Source organism: Anneissia japonica, unplaced genomic scaffold, assembly GCF_011630105.1.
Source record: "Anneissia japonica isolate Jap-2015-1 unplaced genomic scaffold, ASM1163010v1 scaffold1884_len437306_cov177, whole genome shotgun sequence".
NCBI lineage: Eukaryota > Metazoa > Echinodermata > Crinoidea > Comatulida > Comatulidae > Anneissia > Anneissia japonica.
This window is the reverse complement of record NW_022753199.1, coordinates 410,420-428,845: the sequence shown is the minus strand read 5'-3', so window position 1 is coordinate 428,845 and position 18,426 is coordinate 410,420. Positions and strand designations below refer to the sequence as shown.

Below are 18,426 nucleotides of genomic sequence, written 5' to 3'. Positions count from 1 at the left end.
TACAGAATAGACCTACATACCGTATTTTCAGACTTATACCTGTGAACAGTGTATCCACGGCGGTGCTGCTCAAAGGCAATTCTCCGTCGTGGCAAGAGCTACCTGTAAAATCATCTAGTGGCATCGACCAAATAGCAACTCCTGCGAATCCGTTCTGCTTAACCCATTCAATCTGTGATATAAGACAAGGTAGTCCTTGTTTAGTACATTTTATTTCAGGAGTGGCGCTATTGAGGTCTGGAGCTAGGCATCAGGGAAAGATGCCTCCCCAACCCGCCACCTCGGAGAAAAAAAAACATTGTTATGTAATTGCTAAAACTTCTTGGACTCAATAATCGCTTAAATGCCTTTCCTATGTTGTTAAATATTTTGGGGCTTCTTCCCATTGATTTCTTTCTAATGGTTCTGGCCAGCCCCTGGCCACCCACATGCTCTCGCAGGAGACCGGGACAAATCCAGGTGCCATTCCTGGTTTTATAATCATGAACAAGAGAATTCCAGCTAAAGGGAGGAACGTCCAAATAATTGTGGGTCGCGACAAACCTGTCGGTCACGGACTTGACATAAATCAACTAGCTCTGTCACTATTATTATCTTCATTAATATACATGAATACGTGTTATTTTGCAATAATATTAAATATAACCAGGATGTTCAACTAAACAAACTCGATGTAAGCCTAGCTCATTCCAGCTTATGCACTGTGCATAAAACGTCCCTGGGTTACACCTCAATTTCGAATCCTCTAAATCTAAGTGGGGCATCAGTGGAGGTCCGACTGCCCTGATTTTGTATGCACGCAATAGAACATTAAAAAATGTACTGCCACGAGATAGGGGGGGGGGCTATTAGAATTTGAATAGAGTTCGCTCGAAACTCTTTAAGGACACGCCCCTTCGTGGTAGTACTTTTTGCGATAGGATTACGTTCCAACAAAACCACGAGAGCCGGACCTCTTGAAGTTCTATACTCGTTGTTTAAAGTTGGCGGAACTCTGAACTTAAGTTCAACAATGAATAAAAATTATATTATTGACAGTCTACCTTTTCTTCAACGCTCTTAGGATCGTCAAATGAAATCCACTGATCTCCCAGAACCGCATACGTCGCCATTTGTTCATCGTCAAAGTAAATGTCACTATCGTTAAGAAGCATACATACCTAAGAATGATTAGGGCCTAAACAAATAAATCATTCGATATTTGTTTTCGTTACTAACAGAAATTATTAAGAGAATATAGGTGTATACAGAAAACATTGATATACCATTGAAGAAATATATTATCCCCTCTATGGACATACATATAGATCTATCTAATATCATAAAGGTAGGTTAAGTTTGGTTTCAGTACAATCGCTGCACGCTCGCCGACAGCTTTCGGTGATGCTGATTTGGCAACACATAATTACATGCAAAGTGTGTTATTGCGTGATAATAAAGACTTATTGATCCCAACCAGATTAGAAAAAAGAATATTATTAGTATCAATACTCGTCATGGCAAAGGGAATTCCCCTCATTTCGTCTGTATTTTAATATTATTTATAGCGTGCTAGATTATTTTGGCATTATATACTCTTTATAATGTTTATATTATTGATTGTGTAACAACCGAATCATTGTCAATAACTCATTTAAGGAATTTAAGAAACTTACTTCATAATAAGATAGCAATCCTGGTTCATTTACAACCGGTCCAGGATTACCAAGTCCAATTGTAGGCGCACCGACATACGACTCGCTTGAATTCGCTAAAGTAAATGTCTGAGCAAAGGTGGCTATACCGAGAACAATCTTAGAGTACTGGACTCCTCCATTAATCCACAAATTTATTACAGACTCCTTGAGTAAATAAAAAAAAAACTGTAACCAAATTACATGTATATAATACATTCTGTAAGTATTATTATTTCTATTTCCTTTTTTTCTTAAGCCATTGGGATGATGGTTAAAGCGTTCTCGACGTGGCCCCGGATAACGCTAATTCTACAACCATCACACAGGAGATCAAGTAGAAATCTACTTGTATCACCATTAACTGATATTTCTGTTACAAGTACAATGATTGTGCTAGAAACTGTGTCCAACTCTGACTGAAACAAAGAATCTAGCAAGTGTGTGGACACAACAAGAAGGATCTTAAGCCAGGAATACAGCACATTTTCACAAACCAGATAATTTTTAAGTAATTAGGTTGATATTAATTAGTTATATTCGCCAATTACAATATACATTTAACGGTAAAGGTAGGAGAATAACTTAAAACTCGCAGCACCGGCCATTGTGGTGAATTGCTTAAGGTCCGTTACTACCTAGCCCCCGTAAAGTGGTGCTAATTGTGGCTACATGTTCACATCATTCTACAACGACAGGGGCTGAAATGAACCACATTATCGGGGTAACCCTCTACTCTTCCGAATTTTTTTAATTTTTTAATTTTATTTTATTCAATATCAAAATCGCAGTCGAGGACTGAATTAAATGATACTTACAGTATATATAACAGTAATATAAAAACATCAAAGGAAAGTAATATAAAAACATCAAAGGATTAATTATTAATTAACAATACACAAACATCACAATTTAAAAAAACATTAAAAATAGCATTTTTACAAATCATATGATTAAATTTTATCTTTATACAAATTCGCATACAAGGCTGAATTAATTGATATTTACAAAAATAAGGCAAGTAGGTAAATAATAAAACATCAAAACATCAACCAAACACAAGCACAAGACATAAAAAGGAGATAAAAAGTAACATTAAAATACATTAAAATTGGAAACATAAGAAGAACACAACAGGTTAAAAAACATATATGTGTGGATGGCAGACTCAGTTTCAGAATTTCTGGAATTGAGGTAGATTACGTCGCGCGATTGGCAATGTCTTTGGACTCATTGCTGGTACCTCATCAATGCTTTTTCATTTATGTCACTGTTAAGGCCCTAGAAAAAAATGTCTTTGGAAAAAATGTGAATTTTTTTTTGTGGAGAGGGGTCGTACGACCTTCCCGACCCCCTTGCATACACCCATGAAGCCAGATGAGTACACTGGGCCTCCATCTTAAGTCTTTATCCGTGAAGAGAGAGTTCTACTAACCGAATCGTGGGCGAGGAGGGGTCCGAACCAGAGCCGATGTTAAGGTTGAATTTAGCGGCGCCCCTGCTTTACCGCTCGGCCACTCGACTCCCCAATATGATTTAACTGATGTAATAATATTACATCAGTTAAATCATATTATGTTATAACTCTGCAGTAAGACAAATTATTTTTTATTATTATTTTTTATTTAAGTTTTTAAATATTTTATTAACTATTTTGTTTTGTTTGTAATTATCGCTTGTTGCATTTTACCAATACAACTTACCAAGAATAGACAGATTTCTAATGTTTTATAACATTTACAATTATAAATCTTGAAGTAAAGTGTTGCCATCATATCATTAGAAATCCAAAGAATTTCATTTTAACATAAGAACATTAATAGAAACATTATACAATATAAACAATAATTATGGAGCAGGCTTAAGCCTGTATTAAAAATATCCTGTTCAAGGAATTTACCACGTTAGTGAAAACCTTGAAGTTAAAATCAATATTGAAATGGTTTACTTTGTACAGTATACTTTAATAGAATTTAGAATGTAAAAACACAATAAGCCAATTTGTAGTATAATATGCGCATTCCCGTTTTAAGGTCAAACGATATAAACATACACATAACAAAGGTTTATGTCGATTGGCATTGGATACGGGCATGCACAGTTCAAACTACAAATTGGCGTATTACGTTTATCATATGCCAGGTCTCTCTCCCACTCCCTCTCCCTCCCTCTCTCTTCCTAATTAAAGTCAATTAATTAATTCCAATTCACCACTGAGACCTCCTTTCTGTGGCAAAAAAGAACGTTAATCGTTATTACAATGAAAATGTTTTAGTTTGAGACCAAAGCTGCGAAAACCCACTAAAACCTTTTAGAGAGTGACCTGTATTGTAATATTAAATATTGAATAATTGTTTTGACTAATTGACTACCGTACTTACTGACTAATTGAATGACTGAATAGGTAGGTAGGTGGTTGAATGAATGGATTGACCAGACAAATTAATCTAAAATGTCAATTATAAATGCATATTTGTGCCTACCGTAGTTTCATGTTGACCACTGTCCCCTATAGCGGGGTAGAGCGGGGTATGATGGATTGCTTTAAATTCTGCAGGATCTTGTAGGGAATATGCACGGATTGTTAAATAATCAACAGCCCTGAAAAAAACAACATTAGTAGTAAATTATGTAATTATTGATTACGTAATCACTCCTCCTGTGATGTTAAATCACTTATTATTTCTAAACGCGTAGCTATACCTGCTGAATACATAGGCCTAAAGTTTTGTGTTCTCAATGTGATGTTTGATGTTTTGTCTAATATTTTAATTTATATATTTGTTTATATTGAATATATTTGTTTATATATGCATTTTGAGTATATTATAACAAATGTAAAAAAATATATATATAGGCCTACGTCGTAAAAATATTATAAGTAACAGTATTACTATAAATAATACAAATATTTTGATTATATCCTAATCACTTTCCCTATCAGTGACAGTAATAGTGTGGAACTTGATTGAAATTGAATATTATTATTATAAATAATAATAAATAATAATAATAATAATAATAATAATAATAATAATAATTATTATTATTATTATTATTATTATTAGCCTATAAACCAATAACATTATTATTATTATTACTATTATTATTATTATTATTAATACTATTATTATTATCTTCATCATCATAATTATCATTATCTTTATTATTATCTTTATTATTATTATTATTATTATTCTTGTTATACTTGTATTATTGTTATTACTATTATTTTTATTATTATTATTTTTATTATTATTATTATTTTATTATTATTATTATTAGTAGTAGTAGTAGTAGTAGTAGTACTACGCTACGCTGCTACTGCTGATTTTACTAAAGACAATTGTGAGACGTACTCCACTACCTTGATACTTTGTTAATTTCATAGGCCGATTCATAGTATTTCTCTCCAGCAACGTTGGCAGTTAGAATAAGGCGTCTCCTTCCGGGCAGTTCCGATTCCTTTCGAAACGCTGTTTCGAATTCCTAAAAAAGTTACGAAAACCTTGCGTAAGCATGAATAGTAATTATTTCCATGATTCAGCACATTCAGTGACCCACAGGCCCTATTTACCAGTCCTTTTGTTTAAAAAAAAAACATGATAATCATTTACCGGTAGAAGTGCTACAGTATATAAATAATTAAGCTATGGAAATAAATTAATATATATATATATTTTTTTTTATATCATCCTGTTCATCATGACTACCATACTCATGATTGTTATTATCATCATCATTATATTTATTATTTAATTATTTTTTATTAATATTATATTAATATTATTTATTATTAGTTTATAATATTATTATAATCATCAACACCTTCATTATTATTAACATCCTTATTACCTTCACCAACTAATATCGATTTTGGCCCAATTCTCCAGGATACTGATATCGATTATTATGTCTATATATAACATTAATATGATGGAGGTTAAGTTCTGAAGAAAAATATCTCATTAAAGCGTTGTCTGAGTGGCTTTTGGTTATTACTTTAATCGAATAAGGTCAAGTGGTAATGAATAACACTGAGTGTGTTAAGAACGCGGTTAGAAAGGTTTTATAAAGATTAGTAACCGGAAATGTACGAGAATTTATAAATAATTAAAAAAAATATTTTATCTATTCCAGCAAATAATGGTTTAGATAAATCTTCTAATATACAGTACATTATAAGTGGCACCTGATATATTAATAAAACAACATTATCATTATGGTTGTTGGTTTTTTGAAACATATGGCTTTGGTAAAATTATGGACCAATCAGAACGGGGTGTTTAATAGCTATGACTACGCACATGTCCCACAAACATGCAGCGTACGTTGACAGATATTCAACACTGGACCAAAGACACTGGAATTGATAGGCAAGGCTCTTAACCACCGAGCCAATTAAACTACAAAACTGTACGCACCTCAAGCAAGGATGTGTGACGTTGCCTATCTTCCGGAGGACTTGTTCCGAATGTTGGAAACTGCCAATCGATTTGCAACCCATCGAACTCATTGTCCCTCAGGAACGTGATGGCGTGCTGGATAAAATCTGCACGTAACTCTTCGTTAGACGATAGTGCTGTAAATTTCTCGGACCCTAATGTATACCCTCCGACGCTTAATATCGTCCTTAGCTCTGGGTTAATGTTTTTTAGCTGTTGAAGCTTCTCATAATTTCCTACGTACCATGTCGTGGATATGTCATTCCACTCTGCAGCGGCTATGTGCAAATCGTCATCAATAGTAGCAAACGCATAGATGACATGGGTACACAGAGATGGATCGATATTTTCGATTGTAAACTTACCGACTCCTTGCCGATACTGTGCCCATGAAGTTACATAGCACATGGCAACAAATTCATTAGAGACTAAATGAATATAGGGTACAAAAAAATTCCTTACTATTATTTGATCTTAATATATACAATTACAAAATACTATCAGTGGCGGATCCAGGAATTTGAAACAGAGGAGCCAATTCTATACTCTTTGTTAATATCCAATACTGAATATTAATCTAAAGCATTACCATCCGCTTACTGACTCTTTTAAAACGTGCCTTACAATAATTTGTATGTAAATATTTCACATTACCATTGAAACTACTCGGCTACACGAACAGCATAACTTAGATTTATATTTATTCAATCATTCTTTCCACTCACTCTTTCCATTCATTCATTCATTTCCTCCATTCATTCATTCATTTATTCATTTTCTCTATTCATTCAATCATTTTCTCCATTCATTCATTCATTCATTCTTTCATTTATTCATTCATTCATTCATTCATTCGTTTATTTGTTAACTCATTCATTCATTTCATTCATTCATCCATTCATTCATTTCCTCCAATCATTCATTCATTCATTTCCTCCATTCATTCATTTCCTCCATTCATTCATTCCTTCATTTATTCATTTCTTCTATTCATTCATACATTTTCTTCATTCATTCGTTTATTCTTTCATTCATTCATTCATTCATTTTCTCCATTTATTCATTCATTTCCTTCATTCATTTCCTTCATTCCTTCATTTATTCATTCATTCAATTCATTCATTTATTTATTTATTTATTTATTCATTTATTCATTCATTCATTTGTTTATTCGTTCATTCATTCATTAATTCATTAATTCATTTATTCATTTTCTCCTTTTATTCATTTATTTCCTTGATTCTTTCATTTCCTTCATTCATTTTTATTAATTAATTAATTCATTCATTCATTCACTTGTTCATTCATTCATTCATTCATTTTCTCATTTCATTCATTTATTTCCTTCATTCCTTCATTCATTCTTTCATTTCCTTCATTCATTCAATTCATTCATTTTTATTTATTCATTCATTTCTTCCATTCATTTATTCACTCACTCATTTTCTCCATTTATTCATTCATTTCCTCCATTTTTCTCAATTCATTCATTCGTTTATTCATTCGATTCAATTCATTCATTTCCTCCATTCATTCATTCATTCATTTACTGTATCCATTTCCTTTATTTTTTTAATCATTTCCTTCATTCCTTCATTTAATTTAATTCATTCGTTCATTCATTCATTCATTTATCTATCCATCCATTTATGTTTTTTGACAGCTAGGTTTACGGTATACGTTGATGATGCTATCATAAATATGCAGTGACAATTTGCAAGACAAGACCATCTGCTGAATGCAATTGCAACCTCTTCTGCAGAGGCTACCAAACATAAAGCCGACTGTTAAGCTTGTTAATTGTAAATTTTGAGATAAGACTGTTGAATTCTTCTTGAGAGCAGCATGACATCAAATTTTCCTAACACAAAGGCAAAAATAAAGAAAATAATTGGATTCATGTGGTTTCTCAAAAAACTATGCCAGCAATGCGCTATCTGTTAATACGTTCTATAGCTCAATGAATGTTGAATCGGAACGTATTGTGTGTCTAATTATCGATTTATTGGAAATACAAATATCTTTAGTAACTAAGATACCTATATTCAAAACGTTAAGATTTTACTGAGATATTTCTGTTAAAAGAGATATCTCTGTTTATAGAAATATCTTGGGTAAAATCTAAGATATCTATATTTTAAACAAAGATATCTCCTATACGGGAATACCGTGGGGCTTCATATGTTAACGGTCCTAGTGGCCCAAAACGTATTTAAAGTACAACCACTCGAGTTTGATTCATATAATTTTTTCACACGAACACACACAAGGTTATGTCGTAACCAACACACAATAGAAACGTATTAGGTCTACCAAATAAGCTTCTACTTCTTCTGATCTAGAGAGAAATGTCCGAGCTTTAGACGTTTGTGGAGTATTATTGACTCTTAAGTTATGTAAAAAATGAATGTGATGTGCCTATATATGGACATAATTAAATCATATTACTTCCAAATATAGGTATAACACCTGTCACATAACATTAATTTTGAAAGTGTGGAGTGGACAGAGTTTAACTAACTACATTCCCATAAGGGTTCCTGTGTGTCGAAATGCGCTAGCCTACCACAATGACAGGTGTTGTGAGGCAGAAATAACAGACATTCTACTCGTCTTGAAATAGGATGTCGGTTCACAAAAGCCAGTTGAGTACACTGAATATTTTGCGGCTTTATTCAAATGGATTCTGAATCAGAGACAAACACTAAATCTATTTGGAAATTCATTTTTATTTTAGAAAAATAGTAAACACGAGATTACAAATATATTCTATAACGCAGAGAGTAATATAATACTGCATTTGACATCATTTATTCACATTGATACGAAATTAAGTATCTATTTTATATATGCGGTTATTAGAGGTATATATAAAGTCCATTCCCAACCATTCAAAATATTTATCGTCTTGAAAATAAATAATCGAATAAAAAGTGTGTACATAAAAGTAAAATACTGTTACAGAGACACATTTGAGACAAATATAGTTTCGATCAAAACAATTGACACAATTAATGTAAAATTGATCCCTTAAAGGAGGATATGGCAAGCAATCATAACGACGATAAGAATTGCTTAACCATTTAGTTTAATACACCTAAAATCGAATTATTAAGTAATTTTGAAAGCAAATATATGATACAAAATCATCAATCAATAAATTAAAACAACAAAGCATGTATATATTTCCATACAGTAATGCCATCAATGAATGATCAAATATTTCTATATAATGATCTTTCTATATTATAATGCAAAATAGTATAGAATAAGGATTTATAAATTATGAATGAAGACCCATGTGAACGTAACTTCTTCACAGGAACAAGAAAATAAATAAATCTTTGACTAAAGGCCAAAGTTGACAGGATGAGCGTATTACATCAAATCCACACTGATTATTTTAAAACCAATTTAAAAGAATGAAAATGGCTCAATTAATAGTTTTATACTAACACCAAGTTTCAGTGTCAAGACAACAAAATTGGCTTAAAATTTCTTCAAATGAAAATGCTAATGAAATAATGCTTCGAATTTTAATAGAAATATGAAAATATTTACTTTGCATAATGCGCCTTCATAATGGTTTGGTCATGATATTAAAAAGTACAGTGCGTACAAATATCTAGAAAGACAGTGCAAAATATTAAGAAGAGAAACATATTGAGCTTTAAAAGTTTTCAATGAATTTATGTGCCACAAAGCTTGTCTCATGCAAATACACAGACGCTAAAAATGATGACATTGCTTTCAATATTTATCTCATAAAATATTCCTTACAAGCATAGTGCTGTAATAAAAAAGAAAGAATTCGAATGACACATGAATATACTGTAGGTTGGATGTAATAATATCTCCAATATTAGTTAAAAAATATTATAATTCAACTGATTCAATAATATAATATTCAACTGCTGAGCAAATCACGTATTCTAAAGTTATATACGGGTCTACGATTGTCTGAACGTTATGTTGTTATTCTTCCTCTGATCACATCATCTGTAAAATATATAGATATAAAAATTAAATATTTATTCCAGTATTTTAGTCTTGTCGCTACTGCTACTGCTGCTGTTGCTACTACTGTTACTGCTACTACTGCTACTGCTGCTGATGCTGCTACTACTGCTATTAGCATTCCAACTACCACTCTACTACTCTACCAATCCACACCACAACCTCTACCAAGCCATCAATGATAACTTCTTCTGGCAAGTAAGGTAATATTTTCTCGTATTTTATTTCTGGTGTTATGATGTGGTTGTTGCTGGCCACTATACATGTTCATTTTTTCTTTCAAAAATATTATATAATAATGAAGAAAAGTATTCGATTTTGCAGACATTTCACCTTAACCAATATTTGCAGGCCTATAATGTTTATGGATTTTTATATTTATCTATTTCAAGTTACAACAAAACTGTCGATGATAATGTGGAATACAAAAAAAAAACAAAAATAATAACAACAATTTTTGAAAATGGCGCTTATAAACATCGTTAGTAATGTTACTTTTACATCTTTAAAAAATGGCAGATATATATCTTTCAAAAAAGTGATCGAGATTATTAGAGTCTCAATGATATGATATATTGAGGAATGTAGTATAATATTTACTCTTGGTTAATCGCTGTGACTAATTTTCAAAAATATATCTGAGAAGCACCATCGTGCTTATTCGACAGTGGCATTCAGTATCATAAAGGTTACGACAGCAGGCGGTAAACCCATTATAATATTATCGATAGAAAAATATTACGTTGTTGAGATACAAGCGTATATTGTTTATGTGCAGCGAGCTATATTTATTTTTCATTTTGTTGTCCAACTTTGACGCTATAACTCGTTTTATACGAATGTGTGGTGTTTTTTTTTTTTTTGCCAGGCTCTGAAGGAAAATAATTTTTGATATGTTGTACAACTGATTTTTCTAAGACACAAAAGCATATTTGACGAAAAACACGGGAATGATGTACATATTTTTGAATATATAAACACTGGTAGAAAAAGGGGCGTAACCAACACTTTTTTCACTCTTTGCCCCAGTTTTTAAATATTCAAAAATCTGTGTCTCATTAAACGTTCCCGAATTTTTGTGTCTTAGAAACGTCAGTTGTACAATGTATCAAAAAAACATTTTTTCCTCCGGAGCATTGTTTTAAATGTAAAATAAAGAACGTCTGTTTACCTTCCTGACTAACTGTAATCTCAATAATATTCCTGGTGGTATCCATCGTTGCCATACACCTGGAAGGATGAACACATAGTTTATAAAGTTGTTAAATTTAGAATAAAAGCTCATCTGTAATGATGTTCAATTACATTCCATGTTAAACTTTTAGTCTCAACACACGTATTTCTTACGAAATTGTAGTTGTTTAAGTTGTTAGGTACAGGTATATTTGTGTTTCAAACAAAAAAAGACAAACCCGAACTTTTCCTACAATGCATATATGTTAACATCTGTGTAATCCGTGTTCTCTTTTTAACATATAATAATCTGGTTATGCTGTCTCACTCGTCTTCCTTATTACAAGAACGATGTAATGTGTGAGACTACTTCACATGTATAGTACATTCTCATTAACATGTATTAACGTAATTTTCATCACCACCATCATCATTATTTTCGCTACTAATGTAGAGAGTGAGAAATTGATGTTGGTGGCGATGTTTCAAAATAGACCCGATAAAATGGTGTATATAAAATAGTTAGGCCTATCAATTATACTTATTCCATTTTGCCTTGGAATTTACAAATATTTGTTTGTAGTTCAAAGGCAGCAACCCTAGGACGTGGGCCAATTTATTTTATTGAAATTACATTTATATTCTTCTTTGAAGAAATATGCATTATATATGCAAGAAATATATTTGAATAGAAGTGGATGAAATAAATCTTACCGACATTTCCTCGCTTCCATCGGCCATGTATGGTCTCACAAATTCGTCTGTACCGAGAGTGAAATTACTCTCCCTCTCCTAGAAAATGAATATAAATAATGATCATATCACAAATCGATATATTCAACGGCAATAATAATAATAATAATAGAAAAAAAGGAAACAATTAAAAAGAGTTGATAACAAACATTTTGTACAACAAATCAATAATTAACAAATCGACAATTGAAAACAATTGGAAAGGTGTAATGAAGTTAGAAATTCAAACAATATTTTATTTATTGTAGGCAATTCCATATCTTACTGAATACACCACACAGTCCTAAATTAAGAACATAGTCCTTTCATAAGCGAGGTTATTCTAACAGTGTATGATTTTCTCCTTGCAAAATCTGCTTGATTGCAAATTTTATTTTTACCTGCATTTTTAGGCCTAATAACTCTTTTCACTTTGTTATTTTTTTTTTGTTCATTTTCTGATATTATATTTAATAGTTTTCATCTTAATTTTATCCTCTATGTGCAATTTATTCAACATGATATTTCTTTATTCGAAATTTGTTATTATTATTCCATTTTTTTTTCTAAATTAAACATTTGTAAATACTTGTAAATATTTTTTCTCTGTAATCTTTGTATTGATTTGTTTTTTATTGTCTTTTTGTGAATTTTATATATGCAATTTGTGAATCCCAAGCAATTTACTATTTACTGTGATTTGTGGATATTATTGGAAATATAGAAATAAAATAAATATTATAATAGCTATAATTATTTTAACGGCAGCATAGAATGTTTTTAACAATACATTTTAATAAAAGGAATCTTACTGGTATCATCTGCGAATTTCTCAGCGTGTGAGATATGCGGTACATCATACTTTCTTCTGACGTCATAGAATCTGATCCAGTACCCATTTTGCGTGGCAAGGAATGGAAGGGGTTTCGTACAACCTTTCCATTACTATACGTCTGGTATTGATTTTTGTTAAGCATATCCCGGTAAGTCAGATTTTTTCGATACGCAACACACGCAATACTGCTGATTATTAGGAATAATATTAAAACGCAAGCTACGACAATAACCACGACCAAAACTGTAGTTGCTTCATTATCACCACCATCTGCGTAAAAAAAATCACAAATCATCATGTTTCTACCACTGAAATTGGGTATGTTGCCAGTCTACCTTCATACGAACTATTATTTTAATTTTCTGGAAAATACATTTATACTCAAAAGCCATTAAGCATCTAAAACAGATTCGTGTCGGAATTGGCTCTGAATATCATTACAGTTTTCAGTTGTTCTTTCGAGCAACCTTACAATAAGTCAATTAAGTTAAAACCCAAAGGTCCACTGATTATTCTAAGATAATATAGTATAATGCATACTACTGAGTATGTATTATATCTTCAATTAAGTTACTTCTTCAAATTGATGGTCTATCTCATACGCAATTATCCCATAACTAAATTTATCATACTTTATTTATTGAAGTAGATTTTTTCCAGTTAAAGAAATAAAGTTAAAGGCTAGTCGAGTGGGCCGAGCGGTAAGGCAGGACAACCCTAACTACATCCTTAACACTCCTCGCCCCATGGTTCGGTTGGTAGAACCAAGTCTTCTCGGATAAGGACTTACTGGAGGTCCAGTGTATACATCTCGCTCGTGTGCACTTTAAAGAACACATTGCATTTTTCGTAAGAGTAGGGGGTTACCCCGATGTTATGGTTCATTTCAGCCCCTGTCGTTGTGGACTGTGAACATGTATCTACCATGAAGCCCATATTTACGGCTGCTAAGCAGTCACGGACCACGTCCATACGCAATTCAGCACAATGACGCTGCAAGTTATAGGTTGTTCTCCTACCTTTACCTTTTAAGCTTGGTTTCCATACAATCGCTACACTGTCGCTACAGTGATTTGAGCGCGATTGTTGTACTGCGTAGCAGTCCGACGCAATCAGGAAAGCTCCCATATTCAACCGACCAATCAGCTTGAAGATCGGTTTCCATATAATCGCTCACCTTATCGGCGATATTCGCCGACATTTGACGGAAAGGTTGAACCTGGTTCAACTTTGAAAATTGCGTTGCACACGAATCGGGATGACCCGATTCCGTCAGGGCAGCTAGTAATGCACCCTGATTCGTCTGCAACGCAATCGGCAAAGTTGAACTAGGTTCAACCTTCCCGAGTCGGCGACTATCGCCGATAGGGTGAGCGATTTTATGGAAACCGAGCTTCACCGAAAGCTGTCGGCAGTAGCGTGTAGCGACCGAATGGAAACCAAGCTTTAAGAGTACCGACGAGAGTGATCTCATTGTATTTACGACAAAAGGAAGATGATTGTATACCAACCTTCTGGGACATCTGAAAACGAAAAAAAAAATAATAATAGGCCTAATAAATAAAAGAAACGATATATTCCAGGTATTAGATAGGTTAGATTTATACTTTTCAGACTCCATATCAAGTTTACAGATCTTACTACTAAGTATAAAGTAGGGGCTATTTGATGCAAATGTGGTGTAGGAACTGTTTTTTTTAACTCAGAACATGAGAAAGCGTATGTTACTGTCTCTTATACACATCTAGATGTGTATAAGAGACAGTTGATGGTCTATCTCATATAACGAGTTATGTTCACTATTGATGTTAAATATAATGTGTGATATATTTACGTTATCGTTATAAAACTGTTGTTTAGTGATAAACAAGGCTGTTGTTTGTATTGCAACAAATGTACGAATTGTCGAAATAATACATATTTATTATAAAAGAGTTTTTATTATTATTACTATTATTATTATTATTATTATTATTATTATTATTATTATTATTATTGTTATTATTATTATCATTATTTCTTTATTATTGATATCTTTATTGTGAGTGGTAGGTAAATATCTTAACCACCAGTATAAAGCTCATTAATTATGTTGACCATTACGGTTGAGTCACATGATAGTACAGTTACAGTAGTAACTTTCGTATAGAGAAATAACTCATTATAATTCCGGTAACTGTTGAGAATACTAAAAATATACTAATTGTATAGTTATTTATAATATCAATAATCAATATAAAAGTGCCAAAAGTGACATATGATACGCTATATAAATGTAACACTATAATAACTCTTATTATTATGATTGCGTTCAATTATTATAAATGTATTGTAATCTGAAATAAAAGTGAATTAATAAATGAGGGATAAACGAACCTGTTGTTTGCATTGGGAATGTTGTACCATCTGTAAAAACAAAACATTCATAATAGTAAAATCTATTTTAATGATTATATTATAAGCAAGTCGAAAATGTGATGTTTAATTTTAAAAAAGTGACCAACCATGTGAGTGGTAGGTAAGTATATTTTTATACCACCAGTATAAAACTCATTAATTATGTTGACCATTACAGTTGAGTCACACGATACAGTTGTAACTTTCGTATAGAGAAACAACTCATTATAATTCCGGTAATAGTTCATAATTCTAAAAATATACTAATTGTATAGTTATTTATAATATCAATTATCAATATAAAAGTGCCAAATGTGACCTATGATCCTCCATGCGCTATATAAATGTAACACTATAATAACTCTTATTATGATTGTGTACAATTGCTATAAATGTATCGTCATCTGAAATAAAAGTGAATGAATAAATGACGAATAAACGAACCTGTTATTTGCATTGGGACCGTTGTACCACCTGTAAAAACAAAACATTCATGATAGTAAAACATATTATAATAATTATATTATATGATGCAAATACGGCATTCAGTATTTTGTACGCATTTTTAGTGTGTAATACGTTTATCATTGTTGTAATATGTATTTTATTTATTTCTAAAAAAAAAAAACACATTTTCTATTTGTTTCAAAGTAATTTCTTTACGTAACAAAATACTGATCTTATTTTATTTAATAATTATGAATTTATTTGTAATGTAGACAATAATGTTTTCAATACTGATTTTATAAACAAAATCGATATTGAAGATAGTATAATATTTATGATGTTATTGACAGTAATCTATGTTAAGACTAATTATATATTTTAGTATACAACATTCTATGTATTTTTCATCAAACAAAAATTGATTTTGTAAACGAATCTGCGATTTATTTATTATTAAAATTATTATTTGATGCAAATTCATACTGCTAATAATGTTTGAATGGAGCTTTTATAGTATGTCTTATTAATTTGTTTCTAGAGGTATTTTTTCTAACGCCTTTTAAAATATTTTTTTATTTATTTACGCAACAGAAAATCGATTTATTCTATTATTTTTCTATTTATTTAATAAAATCTTATTTTATAATGGAATGATAAGCCTTTAAATACAAATATTATAAAAATAACATTGATAATGAACAAAGTTATTGAATTTTTGATAATTTTTGAGGCTGACTACTTTATTATGTATATAAATTTCTCTGTATTTTTGTAAACTTAAGTTTCAGTTTTGTCTTTAAAAAACTACTAATAAAAGTGTATTTAAATTGAGTGACGGTCTTGGAAAAAGCATAAACATGAAGATCAGTAAGTCTTAAGCTAAATATTACATGCGAGTTTCAGAGTAAGTGACGTACATTTCCCATGAAGCTTTCCTAACTAAAGTTGTCGTGATCTTTATTTTAAATTGTCCGAGACTGTTTTTGTGTCTATGCCCAGTTAAAGATGGCTGAAAGGGTAAATCCGTTGGAGGTGCATGATGGGTGATGGTGTCATCTTACGTACCTTATTACTGTACAAAATTCATAAAAAAAATACACCACCACACATTTCCTGATAACCGAATCCCATGTGAATAATTTAATAGTAAATATAATACAGTAAGGCAGGGCATAGACACATGCTCCCGCTGTGAGCCTATTTTTTTTAAATTGCCGTGTGGTCTTTCAAAAGAATTACCGTGAAATGTTATTTGATTTGTAGTGACACTTATGGGCCACCGTACCTATGACTACATTAATTCTTTTTCTAAGTACATTGCAACTTGCAATTCGTAACCCCTGCTACTTCCGAGACCCCTTTCTAATTTCAAGACCCCTCTTATTCCGAGACCTCTCTAATTGAAGACCACTTTTCCAAAGACCCGAATAACGAGTTTCATATCAATCTTCAGTTTCATATCAATCTTTTAACACAAAGCTAAACCTCTAATTGGAGACCAAACCTTAGACCAGCCCAAATTTTCAGGTCCCAAATGTGGTTGTAAATTGGAGGGAAAATGTATTTGCACTATTTGACACATTTCAAAAGCTAAAGAATGAAACCATAATATTGTTATAATGTTCGTACATACCAATAAGATGGATAGTCAATGGATCTACCGTGAGGGTTACATTATCTTCTGTGACAAGAAGGCCACCGGCAGCTGCATTTCTAAGTTCGGATTCAACGTCGTTACCAGCTACAGTTAGGTCTGAAAAGCCAAGTTCAACGTCTGCTTCAATACTTCCGTTACGAAATTCTACTACCCGACATGTCAACACATCCGAGACGGTGGAGGATATCTTTGAAATTAAAAAAAAAAATCAAGAATGCATACTTGATAACACGATAATAAATATTGTAGTAAAAAAATATTAGTAGATTGGAAAATTATATAGGTGACATTTTCCTTTAGGTTGCGAAAGTGTCTACAATTTGCTCATATGTACTGCCTACACAGTCTGACTTTTTTTACTTCTAACATACTTGCATTGAGCATGTTTATTATGTGATATATATATATATATATATATATATATGTTATATATATGTTATATATAATAATAATAATAATAATAATCAAAGAAAGGTATCATTACAGCGTTCGAATAAAGGACATGATGTATCATGTAGCACAGCTCTCAATTTATAATGTTTAACACTATAGAGACATGGATTACTTACAGCAGAGCACAGGTAATTCTGGTATTTCATGAACAGGTCAGATACTTTATTTAGTAAATCACTTGTAAAAGACACTGGTTGACCACCCACCCCAGTAAACGCCAATGTTATTCCGAAGATATTTGTAGCTGTAACTAAAAATTTGCAAAAAAGAAAAAAATTAAAAATAAAAAAATAAACATTTTAAATATATTTGGATTATTTTGATGATAAAAATGTAACTAATCCTTTCTGACGTTCTGTTATCAAAATACATACATACATACATATATATGTATATATATATATATATATACATATATATATATATATAGTCATTGAATAAAGTACATTCTGAGCGATATAATGAGATTTGTATTTTATATGGCGTATTGAGTATCTAATAAACATACACATATATATATACATATATATATGTATATATATATATATACATATATATATATGTACATATATATGTATATATATATATATATTAGGG

General features: G+C 31.4%; 2 protein-coding genes across 2 annotated transcripts in view; both read right to left on the bottom strand.

Annotated features, from left to right (window-relative positions):
• LOC117122741 overlaps positions 1–6,648 on the bottom strand; it is a 19,001-nt gene extending 12,353 nt beyond the window's left edge. The window contains exons 1-6 of the mRNA XM_033268437.1: positions 6,098–6,648; positions 5,041–5,162; positions 4,157–4,274; positions 1,656–1,841; positions 1,044–1,160; positions 40–172 (exon numbers count right to left, since the gene is read on the bottom strand). Of these exons, the coding sequence (XP_033124328.1) occupies positions 40–172; positions 1,044–1,160; positions 1,656–1,841; positions 4,157–4,274; positions 5,041–5,162; positions 6,098–6,526 (1,105 nt within the window). The 5' untranslated portion in view covers positions 6,527–6,648. The remainder of the gene's footprint in view (positions 1–39; positions 173–1,043; positions 1,161–1,655; positions 1,842–4,156; positions 4,275–5,040; positions 5,163–6,097) is intronic.
• Positions 6,649–8,835: 2,187 nt separating this feature from the next.
• Positions 8,836–18,426, bottom strand: part of LOC117122747 — a 78,218-nt gene continuing 68,627 nt past the window's right edge. The window contains exons 49-54 of the mRNA XM_033268454.1: positions 15,252–15,281; positions 14,387–14,398; positions 12,853–13,145; positions 12,023–12,100; positions 11,307–11,365; positions 8,836–10,117 (exon numbers count right to left, since the gene is read on the bottom strand). Of these exons, the coding sequence (XP_033124345.1) occupies positions 11,327–11,365; positions 12,023–12,100; positions 12,853–13,145; positions 14,387–14,398; positions 15,252–15,281 (452 nt within the window). The 3' untranslated portion in view covers positions 8,836–10,117; positions 11,307–11,326. The remainder of the gene's footprint in view (positions 10,118–11,306; positions 11,366–12,022; positions 12,101–12,852; positions 13,146–14,386; positions 14,399–15,251; positions 15,282–18,426) is intronic.